Source organism: Rhinolophus sinicus, chromosome 1, assembly GCF_057876585.1.
Source record: "Rhinolophus sinicus isolate RSI-liver-muscle chromosome 1, RSI-T2T, whole genome shotgun sequence".
NCBI classification, from domain to species: Eukaryota; Metazoa; Chordata; class Mammalia; order Chiroptera; family Rhinolophidae; genus Rhinolophus; species Rhinolophus sinicus.
This window is the reverse complement of record NC_142501.1, coordinates 16,186,168-16,207,482: the sequence shown is the minus strand read 5'-3', so window position 1 is coordinate 16,207,482 and position 21,315 is coordinate 16,186,168. Positions and strand designations below refer to the sequence as shown.

At 44.8% G+C, this 21,315-nt stretch overlaps 1 protein-coding gene across 1 annotated transcript in view; it reads right to left on the bottom strand.

Moving 5' to 3' along the window:
• Positions 1-205: 205 nt before the first annotated feature.
• The window catches only part of NUAK1 (NUAK family kinase 1), a 73,929-nt gene continuing 52,819 nt past the window's right edge, over positions 206-21,315 (bottom strand). Inside the window, exons 4-7 of the mRNA XM_019728450.3 lie at positions 20,913-20,978; positions 9,657-9,776; positions 7,712-7,844; positions 206-4,776 (exon numbers count right to left, since the gene is read on the bottom strand). Coding sequence (XP_019584009.3) covers positions 3,623-4,776; positions 7,712-7,844; positions 9,657-9,776; positions 20,913-20,978 — 1,473 coding nt within the window. The 3' untranslated portion in view covers positions 206-3,622. The remainder of the gene's footprint in view (positions 4,777-7,711; positions 7,845-9,656; positions 9,777-20,912; positions 20,979-21,315) is intronic.

The window sequence follows — 21,315 nt, the reverse complement described above, 5'->3', positions numbered from 1 at the left end:
GAGAAGCACAGAAGACCTGTAGTTCTCTTAGATCCCACTACTCCAGTTCTTGGTTTTAGCTGCATTTCCTCTTCTGAGAACTTTAAATAAATTCCCCTTTTTGTGCTTAAGTTAGCTTGGATGGGTTTCTGTTACTTATATCCATTCTGTCACTTACTTAACTAAGAGAAAAACAACCAAATAAAGAAGCGAGGTCCCAGTTCAGTTCAGTTCATTGCAATTTATTTAATTTAAAAATAAAAACAGAAACAAAAAAACCGAAAAACAAAACAAAAATCAGTTTCCAATGAAAATACAAACACTTTGGGTGGTTATCCAGCATTTTTTGTTTTTTGTTTTTTGTTTTTTTCCCTGTAGGCTGTTCTGGGCTCAAACCAATCAAATGAGTGAAAACCAATTTTGACTGGAGCCATAAAGCATGTTGCACCAATTAAATTATACCAATATATTATTATAATACCTTTGAAATGCCTTTCAGACCAATAAATTAAAAAAAAAGACAAATTCAAATAAAAAAGTCAACTTTTTATTACCCAAAAAAATAGAAATTAAATAAAAGTCACAACACGGATTTAAAAAAAAAAAAATGTGCAGTCAAGTTTCTCTCTCTCTCTCTCTTTTTTTTTTTTCTTCTAGGAATGATACCATGCCAGTTAATCCCTACATTTCCAGTTTGGCAATAAGCAGTCAGTCAATCATTCACATTTGTACTCAAGACAGCAGGCCTGGGCAACACTCACCTCAATTTCACCCTGAAAAGTGCTCCCTGTCATCAGAAGAAGCAGCACCTTATAACAGGGATGGAAATTCAGAGAGTACTTAACATTTTCATTTCACCTGGAGTCTTGAAGCACTTCCTGAAAACTGATCATGCCTTGAAATTTACCTGTAAAAAGAAGTATAATTCTACTCCTTTGGCAGATGTGTAAACTAAGACACTGAAAAGCCCACAGAGGCAAGGAAAGGACCAGGAGAGCTGACATCGAATCTCCTGCTTGGTCCACCAGGTCATAAAAGTGTCTCTCACTTGTAATTCATGGAAATGAATGAAACATGACTTCCTTGGCTGGGGATTGGCTGGTAGGGACAACAGGACTTAATCGGGAAGCAGGGGACTGCTTTTCAGAGTTTTTCCCTCTATTCCACATTTTTCCTTGAAAAGACAGAGTGAATATCACATCTGGAATGAGAGGATTTAGCAGAATGTCAGAACTAGGCAGGGCCTGAGCGACCAGCTAGCTAATCCACCCCTCCAGCCCTCACTGAAGGGAAAACTTAGCCCCCAACACACTGCAGGCCACCAGCTAGTTAGCAGCACATCAGGACTCAACTCAGAATCTCTGCCTCTGAGTAGAGGACTGTCTTCGCCACAATCCACTGTCTGGGTTTACTGATAAAAGAGAACGTGCGCACGCGCGCGCGCATTGGTGTGTTTTTTTTGGGGGGGAGGGGCGTAGAATAACTTCCCTCTTAGTGTCATTTTTATTGAAAGATTTCGAGAAGGCTGGAAAATATTAAACAGAGGCAATCACTTGGCAAAAGGAAAAAAACACACCACATCAACCAGTTGGTAGGTGTTATACTGACAGCTACCAACTAGGCCAGCTGCCATGCATGAGGGACCAGCACTGTGGCGGTACAGGCTGTGTAGAAAAGGCTGCACAAAATGAGGAGCAGGGAGTTCAAAGATTGCAAAATGTCCTCCTTGCATCCACATCCCCTCCACACACAATTTGCTACCTACAGATATTTTTCCCTTTGAACCTATATTGGAGCTCACGAAGGAGGTGAAACTGACTGAAAGGAAACTGAGAAGCTTCCCACAATACATGACTCACTCAACCTGAAGGAATACACAAGCCAAAACCCCAGAACTGGTGGCAAGGGGACAAATGGAGCCATCTCCTAGGGAAAGGGCAGTTTCGTTCTAATTAATGTTCTCAATGCCTTATGGTGAATTTTTTCTCATCTCCCTATGAACTACTGTCTGTTGGTTTTCCCAAAAATACCCTCAAGACTAGTCCTCCTTATATATCAAGGTGGTGACCAGAAGTCAGCCATCTTGAAACAAGGGTTTCTGGGCCAGTAGAACCTGAAGTCATCCAAAATACCCAAACAAAACCATTAATTCCAAACCCCGTATCTGAAGATGTCCCACTGTGGGAGTGACATCTTGTCACCTGTAATTTGGGTGTCTAGAAGTTAAATATGTTACTTTTGAGAGTCCTATCACATCGCTTCTCTGCCTCCTCCGGAACCATCTGGATGACTTCTAGGGAAATGTTCCCTTTCCTGTATGCTTTCTCCTAACCCACTCTGTTCTTTCAACACCTTATTCATTTGCATGGATGGAACTTTCTTCTTCCCCAGAGCCAAGAAGTTCAAACCCATGACACAGACAACCTAGATTTGGGGCGAAAGTACCTTCTGCCTGACTTTCCTTTCCTCATCCAAATATTCCACCTACACACTAACTCCCTCCAAGCAAACTCGCCTACCTCTGAGGATTCCATACTTGGTGGATGGAGAACCGTCTGCTATCTGTCAACAGTCAGTGGTTGAGCCAGTTATTTCTTTGGAGACTATGGACAGTATCACATCCAAATTAGAGCATTCATGCAGGTGGAAACGAACCCAAGAGGTGGTATTCCAGTTAATATTGAAACATGAAAGAAATCGTGGCCCCCTTGTGGGTGTGGGTCAATTTCCATTCATCTGCACAAGGACAACAGAGAGTCCCACGCTCTGTTATACACTCAAGTTTTGACCTCCGACACCATCTTTTTTCCTGCCCACCCTTAGGAGGTTGTGCTGAAGAGCAAAACAGACCTCAGGAAAAAAGCCAAAAAACTCACCATGGGCTGACTCTAAGTCCTTAGCAGAGTTCAAAGCATTCTCTCTCTGACCAAGGCCCTGTCTTGCCACACCAGCGGCCTGAAAGAGATAACGCAGATCCCACAGAATGCCCTAACCTAATTCCCAGGGCTTAGCCAGGTCAAGGACGGCAACTACGTAGCATGAGTGCTACTGCCCCCCTCCCCATCCCCATGGCAGCCATGACTATTCAATCACAGTACTCCTTCCCATGTGTCTGGGCTACTCAAACCAGCACCTTCAGCAGCCACTATCAATCCATCACCGATTCAAGCTCAGGTTGCTGAAATCTAGTTGCCAACCCCATGCGGTCAGACCAAGCTTGCTAACACAAGGAGAAGAGCAAGCTCTAAGCTCACCCAAAGCCAAGGGTCTCTCTTGTTCCTCCTCCTCCGGAAGCATCTGGACGACTCTAGGGAAATGCTCCTTCTGCCATATGCTTCCTCCCCACCCTCTAAGAGCTGGCCAACACCGTCTCCCCTGGATAGATGGTCTTCTAGGAGGTGCCATAAAGCTAATGCCAATTAGGAGCCAAATTCTGACTGGCAGTTGACAGGACTGGCAGAGAGCCCACTTCTCCCTTTTAGGGGCTGGCCCAAGGCTGCAAACCTGGCCAAGCGACATGGCACCAATCCTTTTTCAGTTTATTATCAAGGCCAGCAAAGAGGTAACCAGCTCATTAGCACAAGTCCTTGCTCCCCTCTCTCCCTCGTACCCACCCCCAACCCACCCTTGCACCCCGGAGGAGCTAATTGAGCTTGTTGCAGATCTCTAGCGCTTTCTTATAGACCTGAGTCACGTCATCCATGTCTGTGAGGAGGGAGAAACTGCTGTCTCCCAGCCGGTTCCGGTACCGCTTCAGGTACTGGGGCCGGGGCCGGTTTTGGAGCCCCTCAAAGTCCTGGATCTGGAGGAAATTTTCGGCAGAGACGCAGCTGCGGATGCGCTGGCGGGTGGGGCGATTCTCCTGCAAATCCAGCAAGTCAAAGGAGTCACTAGACAGGACGCTGTCATCACTGATGACACTGGAAGGCCGGCTGTAGCTCCGGGAGAGGCCCTCGGCGGGGACGCCAGGCTCCAGCAAGGATTCCAGTGTGGGCATTTCGGGGCTGGCGAGGGCTGGGTCCATGGTGCCTGTGGAGTATTTGCTGCTGTGCTTCAGGATGCCCTTCCTGCGGCAGGAGAGGCTGTGGACAGTCACCCTGGTGGGGTCTGGGGGGCTGGGAGACGGGATGCTGTTCCCCATCCCGTCATTACTGTCCAACAGCTCGGAAGACTCACTGCGCTCCGGAGAGGAGTAGTAACCCGATTCTCTCTGCTGGGTCTTTTTCAAGATGCCTTTCTTGGGCATGGTGGCTGACTGTTTGGGGCTGAGTTTACCTGGCACCTCTGCCTCGGGGGAGCTTGGGAGGGGCACACCAGTCCGGCACAAGTCCTGCTCCATCTTGAAAGCAGAGGGTAAGGCAGGACTGACGACGCCTTCCATGAAGCCGGTGCTGTGACAGCGGTGCTCACTGTTGCTTCGCTTCTTCAGGATTCCTTTGGGCCTCTTGGAACTCAACTTGGATGGGCTCTCGGGCATCGAGTCCTGGCCGGACTGGGCAAAGTCATTCTCTTTCTTGGACTTCTTCAGCGACCGCTGCCGCTCCAGCATGACCTCAGAGGCCCCAGGTTTGGCCAGGCCCTTCATTTTGGCTTCGGCCTCAGCCTGCAGCCCCGTGGAACGGTGGTGCCAGTCAATAATGCGAGCCAGGAGCGGGGACTCGGAGTTGTGAAGGGCGTCACAGTCGCAGACGCTGCTCTTGTAGCCCCAGTTTACCCACCAGTGGTTGGCGATGTCCTCGATGGTGGCCCTGCGATCAGGGTTCACCATCAGCATCCACCGAATGAGTCCTCGAGCATCTATGGGACAAGAAACAACAGGAAGATGCATCACATGGGAGCGCTTGGCGTTGCGACAGGGCTGACACTCCAGGACTGGCTCAGGAGACACGCTCACTTTCAGAAACCTCCCGTTGGAGCCCTGGTCCAGCCAAGTCTGCCAGACTATACCCCAAAGGCATCATCAAGACTCAGAACCATAGGCCAGTGCGTCATCACATCCTGGCATGTTTTTCCGTATGAGTGAAGGAATGTCATGTACTACTGAGCTGTCCATCAACTCCGGTCTTTATAATATGGGCAAGGCCAGGTACCCAGGAAAGAATCTAGACCCAACCACAAACAGGGCACCACCATGCCCTTGGTGGATATCATTTTACCAAAAAGGAAAACAGGTGTCGATTGCCATGGCTTTGTTTAGTCCTCCAAAGGTCGGCTTGCATAAACGCACAGTGCTCTGTCACGAAAAGGAACTCTGGGGCTGAGACGGTGAGAAAAAGCCCCCTCCTCAGAGCGGGAAAGACAGAGAAGGGTACAGAGGAGCTCATACGTGGCACACCAGGGCAGTGAGAGGGGCCGTACCCGAGGTTGGCCTTAGCCAGGTTCTGAGACCCACACCCAGGGAGCTCGCCTCCTTTCCCTCTCTGACATAAGCCAGTGTGCTGAGCTCTCATATCAGGGAGCTGATCTACGTCTGCTACGTGCTTACAGCCTGCCTGAAAAACTCCATTTGCAAATTTCTGCTGCCAGAGAATTAAGGGGAAGCCCCAAAGGGACGTCAAGGAAGACACAGGAACCGACTGACTCTCATAGCTGATAAACTGACTTTTAAGATCAAGCTGTGCTCTCCCGATGGGGACTAAATTATATCCTGGGAAGGCACCGCCTCCCCTTAGCTGCCATGCAGGCTAATGAGTCATTGGCAAGGGGGCCAGGGTGAGCTACACCCCTGAAAAGTACAGGAAGATCATTCATTCAGTCAGTCATTCAACAAATATTTTCTAATCCCCTGTAAGGTGCCAGGAACTGTGTTGACACCAGTCAGCTGGTGAGGCAAATAAGACTACCAAAGAGGTCACCCTGGAATTTCTCAAAGAAAAAAAAGTTGGCTTATTAAAAAATAAAGATGCATATATATGTAATATATACATAAATTATATATATACATATATATATATATATATATATATACACACACACATATACACAAACATATACAACAGTCAATCCTCATTATTCACAGATTCTGTATTTGTAAATTCACCTACTCACTAAAATGTATTGGTAACCCAAAAAAATCAATATTCAGGGTGCTTTCCCAGTCATTTGAGTACATTTGTAGAGTGGCAAAAAATGTGAGTTGCCCCAACAGGCATGTGTGCTCCCAGCTGAGACCCAACAAGGGGACAACAGCCTGTCTTCTTGCTTCTGCTCTCATACTAACAAGTGTCCTTTTCACGGTCTATTTAGTCGGTGTTTTTCACATTTTTGTACTTTTTGTTGGTGATTTCACTTTTTAAAATAGTCCCCAAGCATAGTGCTGAAGTGCTAGCCAGTGTCCCTAAGTACACGAAGGCTGTGATGTGCCTTGTGGAGGAAATGTGTGTGCCAGATAAGCTTCATTCAGGCATGCGTTATGGTGTTGACCACGAGGTCGATATTCATGAATGAACAATGTATTTTAAGTGAGGTATCTTTAAACAGAAACATACGTAAAACAAGGTTATGTATTGGCCGGTTGACAAAAACATTGTGACCAGAGGCTCACGGGATTTGAGCCATGTATTTCCGCTAAGAGCAATGCTTCAGTAACTCCATGTTCATAGCAACTTTATAGAACATAAGTATCATGAGTAATGAGAATCAATGATACGTGTCACGTACGTGTGTGTATACATATATAGTACATATATATGTATATGTGTGTGTATATATATATATATATATGTGTGTGAGTATATATATATATATATATATATATATATATACATACACACACACACATATATATATATATATATATATATATATATATATATATGGAGGGTCCGTGTTAACTATATTCCAAAGATGGCCACCTGCACACACTGTTTTACATGCGCACATGGCACTCTCCCATCAAGAGATAGAGCTTATGGCCTCGGTTGCTTTGACCAATAGAACATGGCGGAAGTGACATTATCTGGCTTCCAAGTGCAAACATGAAGAAGGCCTAGCAGCTTCTTCCTCCTCCTTCTTAGAGCCCTGAGCTGCCACATAAGAAGTCCAGGCTCCCTCCTGGACTGAGCGGCCTGGGGAGTTACCTCACGGAAAGAGAATCCACACGGAGGTGTCCCATAATCAGCCCCAACCCCAACTGCCATCTCATTGCAGCTGTAGGAGAAATCCCAGGCACGGACAGCACAGCAGTAGCTAACCCAGGGACTCAAGAGACGTGGTTACATGGTTGTTGTTTAAACCACTGAGTTTGTCTGGGGTGATGGGATACAGCCATTGTGTAGATAACAGACAACGAAACAGCACCCATGGGCCATACCTCAGGCAGTGGCATACTAGTGCAAAGGGCATTTACAGTCCGGCCCTGGTAGTCTAGTGAGGGCATTTTATATGTCCACGTGAACTGGAAGGGACTTCATGCACTACCTTTCTCAAAATTTTAATTTTTAGTGGAGAAAATGAACCCAAACAGAGTCAGAGACTTGCCCAAGTTCACTCAACAAGCAAACAGCACTCTTAGCCCGCTTGCTGTGTAGAATGCTTCTCCTGAAAATTTAATCTGGGGAGGTTTGGGTGAAGCAGGCTAACAAGCCAGCTTTGCCAGGAGGCAAAGACATGGAGAGAAGAAAGAGGAAAAGCAGGAGACTCCTTACACACACTAAACAGAAGCAGAAAGCGTGAGCCAGGGCAGGTAACCTGAACACTCCTACCCGACCTCTGACCCTCCCCGGGCACGCACCTGAGGGCTGCGTGGGCTCTCGGTACTCTCCGCTGCTGATCTGCCGAATGAGGTTTTTGTGATCGAAACCATCGAATGGCATTGTTCCATAAACGAGAGTGTAAAGCAACACGCCCAGGGCCCAGCTGTCCACCTGGAGCAGAGAGATAGGACATACAGGAGCTGGGAAGCAGATTCCGGACGCCTCCCAAACCATTAGCATCACACAGTGAGCAGCCACCCCCGGCGACCCCAGGAACTAATTTAGTACCTGGCAGACAGGTTCCCATGCAGCCTGACAACTGATATGCAGTGCAGCTGGGCATTTCCATTTCAAACCAAGACCTAACCTACATAAGAACTTTTCAAATAGATTATCTTCCTTGATCCTCATTATAATTTTGTGAAACAGGCAGAGCCTGGATTATTTTCAAACCTACTTGACAGGTGAGAATACTGAGTCACAAGGAGCGAAATGGTTTCTCCAGAGGCCTCACCCCAGTGCTGGAAGTAAAACTGGGACCCAGGGCTCTTTACTCCTAATCCAGGAATCAGTTCCTTCCTGTATCCTCTTCAAGTGGATCAGGGGTGGCAAACCCAAATGCTTACAAGAGCCAGGCAGACAACAAACATAAACAAAACAAGAGAGAATTTGGGGGACAACAGGGAGTGTTGGGGACAGAGACAAACTGCAGAGTGCATTCACCCATCTTAAGCAGGCAGCCTCCCCTAGGCTCCTTGCTGCCACATAGCAGTGTAGGCCCAGCACTGTTAAATCCTTTGGTTCTTTAAGAGATGTGAGAAACCAAATTTTTATGTGAAATCTCTCAGTTATTAAATGCGTGTTCAATTTTTTGTAGAAAGACTAGCATGGCCAAATAAAACACGCTTGCTGGCCAGATCACAGGCTGCCAGCTTGTAACCTCGGAAACAGATCCTGGAAGATCAAAGAAGCGTTCATTATCTATGATAAATTTACAGTGTCGAGTTTCTACAGTTTTGTAAATTGAATCCTATGCTCCTCCCTTGCATTCTTCCTTCAGAAAGACTCTCTCTTCACTGTAATTGGTAGAGGCTTTTGGCATCCTTCTCTTCAGCCTCCAACCCTGCCCCCAAACACTCTCAAACAGATAAATATTTTGGAAGGAAACATTTCAATCCACTGAGCAGCTGCTATTTAAGGATACTGAGTGGATGAATCTCTCCGTAAAAAGAACCATCCTTTTCAAAAAGAATAGTCACTTGCAACTCACCCATTTTCAAAATAACATTGTTCACATACGTATCTTTTACAGTGGCCATGAAAGCTTTAGCCATACAGAGAAATGCATTTCTCGTGAATTTAGAAGATGAAATTAAAATGTTTTTCCTTAATCAAAAAATACTTGCTGTCAAAAATATTTGCAAAACTAATATTCCCAGAGATAGGGGTATTTTGGTTTGCTGTTTTGTTATAATGAGGAAAAACTGAAAATAATCTGATTGTCAATCTTGGGAAGTGATTAAATTAAGGTATATTTATTCACACAGTAAAACATTGTGTCATCATTAAAAACCATGTTTTCAATAACGAATTCAGAAAATGTCACAATATAACATTAAGTTAAAAAAAGGCAAGATACATATACACACAGATATACATAAACAGTGATCTCAATTATTTTTTAAATGCACAGATTGACACTGGAAACTATCTTTTAAAAAGTCACAAAAATATTAAGTGGTTATCTTTTGTGGCTCGATTGCAGGTAAGTTTATTTTCTCTTTTACGCTTTCTTGGATTTTTCAAATTTTCTCACAGCTGTGTATGTTATAGCCTTTATAATCATGTAAGGAAAAGTTTTCTTTGCTTTTTTTTTTTTTTTTTTTAAGTATTTCCTGGATCCAGTTCTTGCCCTCCTCCCTTTTCTTCCCCCAAGCTCCTCCACCTGCTCCACCATAAATACACAACAGGCAACCTGCTCACCTCTGGCCCTCGGTAAGGCCTCCCGTTGACAATTTCAGGAGATGCATAAAGTGGACTCCCACAAAACGTTTGCAAGAACTTGTCCTTCTGGTACAGGTTAGAAAGCCCAAAGTCAGCAATCTACAAAGGCAAGTGAGATCCGGAGATGTGTGTCAGTGGTACAGTAAGTGTCTGCATTGGATCAGCTCACACCACACAACAATAGAGCAGCTGAGCGACGCCCAGGTGGGTCTGCCAGCTGGGTCGTCCTTTTCTCTCCAGCCCTGGGTCTTCATAAAAGGACCAGTCAGTACGACTGGGCCAGTGATTCCCAACTGCAGCCCTTGGCATCCAAAACAAGTTCTGTCATCTCTGCAAACTACATGCTCTAGTCTTACTTAAAATTACTCCGTACATGGACTCTCTAGCTTCACTTCGGTTTTGACTTGCCTGAGAAATATCCACAAAATCACAGGTTTGATGTTTCTGATGAACATTAAATTGCATAACTATTCATTTGAAATTTGTCAACCTGCGGCCGACTGAAAATCACACTGCACCACCGTGGTGTGCTATCACACTTTGGAAAACCCTGACCTGTGAACCTGACACCACCACCTTTTTATCCACCCATGCTCTGACCAGAACTGTAGTTTGCCCACATTGTGACCAGAGAGGAAAAGAACTCAGGGCACTGGGTTTTGAGTCATTATATTTCAGCCCAAACTCTACCACTAACCATCTGTGTGACATGGAGCAAGTCACAGAGCCTCAGCTTACCCACCAGAAAATGGGCACCTAGGATCCCTGTACTGTTCTAGGTCACAGGATTACATGAGGATGATAAGAAGAAAGAGGAATCGGAATGAGACCCTGAGTGCAAAAGTGCTTTATAACCTTCAAGTCTTCAAGTTCTACGCAAATGTTTGACCTAACCTGAGTTCTCCGGTCTTGCTTCTCTTGTATTACACAACCCTTTGTAATACAAGAGAAGCAGAATGACCCTTGGAGTCATTCTCTTTTCCTGTGGTCTCTTGAAGTGTTTTATTTATTATCCTTTATGGCAACACTCTTCCATATATCTATCTATCTATCTATGTATCTCTATATAAATTTTTTCACATATATACATATAACGTGTATATATGTATGTACATATCACCTACATATCACATATGTACATATAATGTATATACCAGGGGTGCCAAAAAACCGTATACACATTTTAAGCAACGTTAACACTTTGTCAACATTGCTCAAGCGGTAGTTCGCCGTAATCAGAAGTGTCTGGACACTGATGGTAACCACTTTGAGCACCTCTTGTAATTGCAGAAGTCAAACATGACTTGTATTCATCTTTTGTGATCAGTATATATTAATACAGTTTTTTCCTTTCTTAAAACGTGTATACATTTTTTGGCACCCTCTGTATGTGTATATATTATCAAATATATCACACATATACATATAATGTATATATAATATGTGTATGTACATATATGCATATGCATATATAAATATATTAAATTTGCCTCGGCTATTAGACTCTGAGTCCCCTGAGGCAGGCGGTAGATTCTACGTCTTCCCCTTATCTTTGTGTCATCCACTGCTTAGCACCTGCCCTCACCCAAGAAATACTTGTCACTAGAATAGACATTATATCTTGAAGTGCACAAGATAATTAGTAGATAATACAAAATAATAATAAACTTAGTTACCACTTATTGAACAACTTCCATTTATCAGGCACTGTTTTAAGCACTTTATACTCTCTAATCTCATCCTATCTAAAACCCCATTTACACAACAATGTGAATGTATTTCATGGCACTGGAACTGTATACCTGAAAAGAATTAAAATATTATGTTATGGATATTTTACCAGAATTTTTTTTTAAAACCCATTAAACAGATTAGGGAACTGAGGTTTAGGGAGATCTGGTTATTAATCTCAGGAGAGATAACTAGTAAGTGTCAATGTAAACCTCTGCATCTCTAAGGCTTCAAAGCACTTTGCCACATTGCCCCTGGGTAACAGCAAATTTCACTCCACGCTAAGCCTTTCCCTTCCATCCTTGCAAGTGGGCTTCTGCCATTTCCCAAGCTGATTTCCATTTGAGGCTTATAAGCAGGTGGAGTGATTCACGTGCCCAGAGAGCAGCCCAGCCTGACCGCAAACGCGCTGAAGCTGTTTTGAACACAGCTCCCGGAATAAGCCTATTTCGTAAAAGTCATCCCTGAATGAATGGAATGTCATTGATAGTAGCTGGTGAAAACCCACCCTCAGGAAACGCATTCTTGGGGCTCAGATTGCACTTAATTGCCCTGAATTCCACTTTCTTATCAAGGCCCCTGATTCACTTGCAGGAAGTTGGCTGGAAGCTCGATGAAGTGTGCCTTGTCAATCAGAAGAGGAAACAAATGGCTGCAGCCCTTGGACATCCCGAGAAGTTGCAGGCTTCGTCCTCGTCGACTACAGCTAAGGCAGGAACTGCACAGCACAGTGCACGTCCTGAGGAAAATGCATTCCTTCCCACCCCAAATGTCTGTGGCATCTGGGGTGCCTATGAGCTTCCAAATACACATACATGTGAGAGGCACCCACCAGCTCCACGTGCAAATCTCCGCACGCACCCACTGGGAGTTCTCCAAGTCTGGGCATCCTTACTTTGTTTGTAACCCTTCTGAGAAGTGTGTTTATGTTGTACCCAATCCCATCCTCGCAGACTGATGTTTATCAGACTCTCCCAGTAAAACTGTCATTGCCACTGACAGAAGATTAATTGAAGTCTAGATTAGTCCATGTTCTTGGCACTTCAACGGAAAAGCCATATTAATCAACACATACAGGCACACATAGTTCTCAAACCTTGAGCCACTTAAACTTGGGCTGCAGCTCTAAGGTTTCATGCCGTGAAGCTTATATCAACTATAAGAGGGGAAATGGCCACTGGTTATGAAACTTCTGAAAGCCTCAGTTTTCTCATCTGTAAAGTGGAGACAGGAATAGTATCTACCCCCACAGGGTCATGGTGAAAATTAGATGACATATTGGACGTAAAGGGCTTAGTAACTGGCACAGAGTTGAAGCTCAATAAATATTTGCTTCCCACCTTTAAATCCACATAGGTAACTTTAGTAACTTCATGATACTCAAAATAATACTAGTTTTCCATTGAAGGAAATTACATAAGGCTTCCTAAAAATAAATATAATTTTTAGAAGTGAATTGAACTAAAAATATTAAGTAAAACAGCACAGAAGAGACTAGGAAAAGGCAAAATCCAAGAAGACAGTGAAAGAAATCTGGGAAATTTGGGAAAACTGAAATTTGGGGAATAATAATTTTTAAAGTAAAACAAAATAACCAAATAATAAAACAAAAAATAATAAAACAAAAATAACCGAATCCCAGAAATGGTTTCAACCTGAAAGAGCCCTAAGACGTGAGCTAATCTTGCACTTTGCTCTTTACCTGAAGCAACTAGAGGTCAGAGGACTTGAGAAGCTTGGCTGAAGGTCACAGAGACAGAACAACCATGAGTGTCAGGTTCCCAACCTGTGTGCTTTCTATGTAACAGAACATCAGTTGTGTAGAGAGGGTGACTCTCTGCCAAGGAGGCATCTGGGCTTTGCTTGTAAAGTTGTATTTTGCTGACACACCAGTCACCTTTGGAGAGAGGTTAACTACTTCGCATTTTTGCTGGTGATGGATTGTTCCCCTGCCCCATCCTGGTTCAGAACCACCCTCTGTCCCCACACTGGACTATTCAGTTCCGCCTGGACTCTGAAAAGGAAACTGGGAAGTCTTTAATTTTTGGAGTTTTTGTTGTTATCAAGACTTTGTAGCTTGCTGGATAAAAATCAGAGTTAGAAGATAAACTAAGAAATGATTATTCACATTTCAAAAGAATTAACTTCACTATAACAGTTAACCTTGAAGACACTGTGCTAATTGAGACAAGCCAGACACAAGAGGACAATATTATATGATACCACTTACATGGGGTACCTAGAGAAGTCTAATTCATAGAGACAGAAGATAGAGTGGTGGTCATCGGGGGTTGGGGGGGAGGAATGGGGAGTTGTTTTTTCATGGGGACAGACTTTCAGTTGGGGAAGATGCAAAAGTCCTGGAGATGGGAAGTGGTGACGGTTGTACAACCATGTAAATGTACTTAACGCCACTGAACCGTATACCCGAAAATGGTAAACTTTATGATACATAGATTTCACTACCATTAAAAAAAGGATGAACCTCAGATCACATGAATAATTACTGTGAGCTCATTCGATGAAAAAGGAAGTATCAGCTTGCTGACAGTTAACCACTGGGAAAGGCTGCTGAGGACAATGAGAATATAAGCAATGGTCTGAGAGTCATTTGCAGTGTCTAAGAGGAAGTGCAGTGGGCTGGACAGACCAGAGGTTAGGAGTCAGAAGAACCTGGGGCTCAGTTTGGCCTTAGCACTACTAGGTGATTGGTGGGACCTGCCAAGTCACTCAATTTCCTCATCTGCAAAATGGGAATAAAAGACCCCACCTCATAGAGGTGTTGTGAGGATCAGAGAACACTCATGTAAAGCCCTGGAATAGTCTTGGTCCCAGTAGACTCAGTAAATTACAGCCACTATGATAATGCCGATGGTTTGGTTTACTTAACATTGCTTGCTAAGCAAGACAAAGTTAGAACTGAATGCTCTAAGCCACTGCCCACCAAAGAGCCAAGAGAAATCATCATCATCCATTTCTAAAATAAGCATGTCTGACATGAGAGTCTGTACTGCTTGACGGGAAAAGTAAGGGATGTAGGGCCTGAGTGTTTGAGTTCAAATCCTGGCCTCACCTCTTCGCAGCACTAGCTGTAGGCACCTTAGTTAATCCCTCCTTCCTCCACTGAGGTCCCTGGGCCAGCAGCACCAGCACCAGCTGGGAGCAAGCACATCAGTAACTGACATTTCCAGGCCCCACCCCAGGCCTGCTGAGTCAGGGGCTACATTTTAACAAGATCCCCAGAGGGTTCACCATACGCTGAAAAAAAACTGGTGTGATAATAAATAATGTAACTTAATCAGTAATTTTGTAAAGATTATGTAGGGTGCCTGATGGGTACTGGATTTATTGGGGGGATCACTTCATAGATTGTGCAGATGCCTAACCACTGTGCTATATACCCAAAGCTGATGTAGAATAATATTGAATGTCAACTATAACATATATATATTACAGCATAGGGAATATAAAGTACAGCATGGGGAATATACAGCTATATATGATGTCAGAGGGGTAGTAGACTTGAGGGGGTTATTACTGTGAGGGGTGTAAATGTCTAATCATTATGATGTTTTGTACACATCATATAAAGTATATAAAAAATTAAATTAAATTAAAAAATAATAATAATGTAACTTACCTTGCCAGGCTGATATAAAATCAAATGAACTGATAGACAGAACTCTCAGACAGTAAGCTTTCAATAAATGTTAGCAATTACTAACTCTGAGTCTCTTTCCATTACTGGAAAATGAAATTGCAACAGTACCAACCACATGGTGCTGTGAAAACCAAAATTAGATTAAATGAGATAATAATAACAACAGTAGCAGCATTGCTAAATGCCAGTTGCTGCTCTGTGAGCATTACATATATTAATGTATTAAATCCTCACGACAAAACTATGAAGAGGGTACCATCATTATTCCCATTTTGCAGATGAGGAAACTGAGGCCCAGAGTGGTTAAAGTGGCTGGCCTGAGCTGTGAGAGAAGAACTGCCTTGGCTATAAAGTTCCACATAAAGGGGAGTTATTGCTCTCAGGTGGCTGAGGAGGAAATGGGCTTTCTGTGGAACTCTTCAGGAAGACAGCAATCCCATCCAGGAAGACACACTCCATAGCTCCTTTCCGGCCTTGGAGTTAATTGCTTTACCCATGACAGCCTCACTCCTGAGTCTGTGCCTGCCTGCCTTTGAGTTGTCAGGAAGTGAAGGTAGGGAGTGGAACAATGAGCAGAAGTGAATGGGGTCAGCTTTCATCTTCAAAAGATCTAAGCTCACACCGAGAGAGAGAGACAGCGACAGAGAGAGAGAGACAGAGAGACATATGCTGGAAATGATCGACTCCATGTGATCTGGGGAAGCTCTTAACTGAGGGCACCTCCAAGAAGCAGCCTTTCAGGAGACAGTAATGAGCAACCTGTCCCAGCTCACTACACATTCAACTCTGGCATCCCTGCACTTGAAGAGTCTCTCCCAGGGACAGCTGAACACAAGCTCCCTACAGACCAGTAAGGCCAACTGAAGCAAGGACCAAAAAGTGTCCTCATGTGATGCTTTCTTGGATTTAGGGCAAATTTAGGTGGGAGCAGTAAAGGGTAGAATTTATCAGGTGCCTGGTCTTTAGAGTCATATAGCCATAGGTTTGTGGCCAGCTCCATCACTTATTAACTGTAGGAGCCTCCTCATCTGTAAAATGGGAGTAATCAGACATACCCTGGTGGAAACATTCTGAGAACCAAATGAAATAAAGCATGTGGAAGGTTTGGATCAGGGCTCTGGATTTCAGCACAGGCTCAATAAAGGTTAAATTTCCTTTTTTAGCTTCCATGCCCTGTTCATGTGCCTGCTGCTCCTTCCCCTTGGAAGACCATTACAGTGCTTTCTGTTGAACTCCTACCCATCCTTCAAAACCCAGTTCAATCACCACTTCCTCAGCAAAGGCTTTCTGGTCCATCCAACTGATAGATCCACCACTTCCTGCTCAGCACTTCCACAGCATATTACACAGGGTACTAAGAGGCACATAGCAGGGCAATGAGGCCCTGCCAAGGGACAAGGAGCTGGGAAGCCTTCCTGGAAGAAGAGGCATTCAAGCTGAGACTCAAAAAAAGGAATAGGCAAAGAGCACAGGGAAGAGCATCCTAGGCAGAGGGAACCATGCATGCAAAGGCCAGGAATCCAGAGAAAACTTGTTGGATTTGAGGAGTTCAAGACCTACACAAGGGGTCTTCTCTGACCATCCTATCTAAAATAGCACCTGCCATTCTCCAACTTCACCCTGCATAGATTTTCATCACCACTGGACAATTACATTACATATTGCCTTGCTTATTGTTTGGGTCCCCATCTGAAATTCTCAGTCCATTAGGGCAGGTACCTTATCTTCCTCATTTACCTCTATCCTTCTCATGGCTCGTGATGAGTGATGACTTAACAAGTGCTAGATTCTGAGCTCCAAGAAGACAAAGACCTCACCATCTGGTTCACTATTAAGTCCCCAGCATGCAGCACAGGCCCAGGCACCCAGTAGAAACTTAGTAAATATTTGCGGTCAAATAAATAGTGCCCTAGGAGAGACTCAATTTGCTGAATGAGTTAAGTGCAAGAATGGATGACTGAATGCAGGGATGCATGGGTATATATGTAGACACACACATAAATGGATAAATGAACAAAAAAAATGAATGGATTAATTAGTGCATGAATGCACATTCTCACATTCATATACTCAAAGCCCAGAGGCCCATGTGCTGAGCTGCCCCACTTGGTCTCGCTAAGGCTCAGAGGTTCCTATCTTGCCTTAGCCCGGTCCATTCAAAGCTTCTTTTCTTATCGGCAGCAGCTGAGTTTCCATTGTCATCAGGGGCAATGAGCCATTTGCCCTATGGCCCTCTACTCTGAGCCCTGGGAGCTCACCAAATTCCCAGCCCTCTTTGAGGAGGTCGGCTGACCCTGGTGCCTGGACCTCTTCTCATTGTAAAGCATTTTTACAGGAGCCTCCTATGGGAATTGTCGGCATTCCATTCTCCCAGAGAGTGGGATGTGAATCTGGCCCGTTTTTATTAATTGCAAATTAATGCTACACTGGGTGTCTATTTTAGTAGACATGCTTCTCCACAGAGTACGGAATGCAACCCAAAGAAGCACATTTCTCTCATTCTTTCTGCTGACCGACTGTGTGAATATTTTTAGAAGCCACACCCTCTCGCAGTGGCCAGATAATTTCCAATGCCAGATGTGCTCTTTGCAAATCAACATCAAGCAAGGAAGGTGAGAGGAACAAGCTGGATGGCTCATACCAAAACTGCAATGATGTGTAACCAGTTTAAATCAGTAGCAATTTTATAGGCTTGGTGGGCAAAAGCCCTCTACCCTTAGAACAGGGAAGATGCACCCACATTTAGAGGCACAAGAGGGGGCTCCAAGAGGCACCTCGCTGCTCATATCCCATTGCTTGGTAACAGGCCATCGATGTCAACGGTCCCCCGGGCCAGACACTGATGTCATGGGCTTTCCGGAACATGAAGGCCAGCTTGTGGCCGTGTGTCTGTGCCTGCCTGCCTTTGTCACAAGTGATCTTTCTAAATATGTTTTCAGCAAAACGCTGACTCAGGAAGAGCTGAGCATATACAGCCGGAAGACAAATCAACACCAGCTGAAACACATTTTAAAAAACCTTGGAAGTGGGTGTGAGATAATAAAAAGAGAATTTGCCTGGAAGTCAAACATGTGAGTTCTAATCCCGGCTGTCATCCCTTCACTCCAAAATCAAACAACTTAAATGCACCTACTGTGTGACAGGCACTGTGACACACACTGGGGAAACAAAAACACAATAGTTTAGTCTATACTGATTCGTTGTGTGTGATCTTGGGCACATCATTTAGACTTTTGGGGCCACAATCATTAAAACAAGGGATTGGAAAATGACCACCATGGTTCTTTCAAGGTGTAGGGTTCTCAGATCCTAGTAGCATTCCTTGAACAAGCAGAAGAAAGGATTAGTGTCAGAGAGTGGGAAGGATTGGTTTCTGTTTGGGATGCGTGTGTGTTTTACCTTGGTAAATGCCAAGGGAGAAACTTTAAAGGATTAAGCATCCTAAAAAAGATATGACCAAACCTTTAATTTCTATCATGTGCTACGTGTCTGTTATTTCCCTGTGAATGGACAGGGATCCTAGATTGAAGGACTTGGTCCTGGGAACTGAGGAGACCCAACATCGTGGCCCTAGTGCTTATGCAAATGACCTAGTCTCCTGGGCTCCTACCTATTGCTCCCAGTATAGCTGCTTTCAGAATTCTAACCATTCTTCTCCATTGGGAAATTCTATGACTCCGTAGGAAGCTATGTGCCTTATCACTTCTGGGACTACGTTATGGGAGCAAGAGGTCACGCTGTACTACAGAACTCAATCCTCAAGCGAGAGGCTCACATTCCAGGCCTTGTAAAGACTACATTTAGTTCTGAGAGCTCTGGGGGCAGGTGGCAGGAAGAATCTGCAGAGAAGGTGACTAGGGTGGATGACACAAACCCTTCGAATGTGCCCCTCAGTTCAAAACCCAATTCTCTAGCCATGGCCTGACCACCACTCCCCAGGCCCCAGGTACCTGTAGGGCAGCTCACTTCCTGTCCGGTTTCCTCCCCAGTGGCCAGCCATTTAAGCAGGCACCTTGGATACTGAGTCAGTGCTAAGTACTTTGACTATTTATTGTCTAAAAGCCTCCTGTCTCATCGAATCCGCAGGACTGGGCACAGGGCATGGCACACGGTCACTGCTCAGGAAATACTCATTGGGGAAAAAAAATGAACAAATCAACAAGAATCCCCAGAGAAAGGGACTGGCCTCCCTACTGGACAAACGAGGAAACTGAGGCTTAGACAGGCGAGTAATTTATCCAAAATACAGCTCTTAGTAAGAGGCAGGGCTGCAATTCAAACCCAAGCTATCCAACTCCAAAGTCACCACTCTTAACCTTGACTCATTGCCCAGTGCTCAGTAATTTATATAGCTAAACACAGAGTATCTCATTTAGCCCTCAAAACAAGCCTATGGGCATTACTGTTACCCCATTTTATAGAGGAAGATATAGGGTGAAGTGGCTTTGCCAATGCCAAGCAGCTAGTAAGCCATCCAGGATGGGGTTTTCTAACTCTGCAGCTAGTCAGTCTCCTTCTCAAATACTCCAGCCACTTTGCCAGAAGTGCAAAGAGATTTCACTTCCTGTTCCTAGAGAAAACTGCTTTGGCCAACTGTTTCCTCCTTATCCTAAGGACTACACAAAAACATGTGACCATGGTCAACCACTTACAGGAACAAGAGGTCACCCGGACATGGCTTCAAGGGGCCTCTCAAAGGGTGATGATAACTAATGGTGGCCACCATGATCTGCAAACAGGATCCAACCACCAAAGCAACTAGGTCCTTCCAAGCAAGGAAATCGTCTCCCCATGACACCCCCCCACAACTGAGAGCAACAACAACAAAAAAGGACGACGCGAGGTCGTTCCCATGCTTTGTCCGGGGACCAGGGCTGAGGCGCTCACGTCACTAATGGCCAATTAGAGGGATCCCCTGGTGCCTCGAGTACGAAGGCCCTTCCTAATGAAACCCATGCAGCGAGTGCCGTTTATTTTGAAACCGTATTTGCTTATTTTGCAGATGTGATCAAAAGGACATTCAGAGTGCTCTGCAGGAGGCACTTGAACCCTGTCGGCCAGGAGAACTTTCTCCAGCTCCAGCAGCAGCCAGCAATAATACTCTCCGTAAAAGTAAATTCTATCACTTGACAGTAAGGTCTTTCCCAACGGCAACCACCATCATTTCAGTCAGTTTCCCAGTTCCACAGCTGGTTTCGGGGGGGGGGGGGGGGGGGGGGGAGAGTTGAGAGGGAGAAGTCGGAGACATGGGGTGGGAGTGGGACAGAAAAGTGGCCAAAAAAGAGCTCCAGCTCTAAAATAATTTGGAGCCCAAAAGCAAATCGAGCATGGGCTCAGGCGTCAGACAGACATGGGTTCAAACCCCACCTCCACTACCTACCACTATGTTACCTCAGGTAAGTTAACTTCTCTGTGCCAGTTTCCCTATCTGTGCATTGATGTAAATAACAGTACCCATTTCACAGGACTGTTGTAAAGATTGAACTTACGTTTTATCAGACAACTATGATATGAAATACACATGCAATGTGTTATTGTATTTTTATGGTGATGATTGTAGATTGTGAACTTCCTGAGGACTGGGGCTGTTATTTTAGTCACCTTTTTATCCCAACGTGAAGAACAATGTATGGCAGGTAGCTGCAGATGGGTAAATGCTTACTGAATTTAATGGTTTGAACTGAACTGAGGGCTCAAGCCCATAATGCTCCCCACCCATCTGACAGGGAAGGAAGTGGCCGCCTTATTTCCAGGCTGCAGTTTAGAGCGGCTTGAGCCCCCGCTGGCTGCCCCCCCACCCCACCCCAGGCCGTGCATATCAATCCACGAGGCAAGAGGTTTACCTTAATATTGCAGTTGTCATCGAGCAGTATATTTTCCAGCTTCAAGTCCCGGTGGACCACACCATTCTGAAAGGAAAAGACAGGCAGGGAACTTAATGGGAGTGGTTGGGATGAGAGAAAGAGGAAGGCGGAGGCAGAGCAAGGGGAAATATGTGACAGATGAAAGAAATGCACCAGCCCGGTGGTCTTCGCCTCCATCTTTCAGGGCTGCTTTCACTGTCATGAAGCTCCCGCCAGCGACCAGGGACAGAATAGCATTAGTCACTTGCTGTGTGGTTAAGGGAAAAATGACTGGAATCCATTCTCCCCCAGAGCCTGTAAAACAGCAGGGGGATCCTTTGTCGGAATGTCATTCCACTGTGTGAAAGCAATGTAGTCCCAGGCGGCAGCAAACAATGTCTGC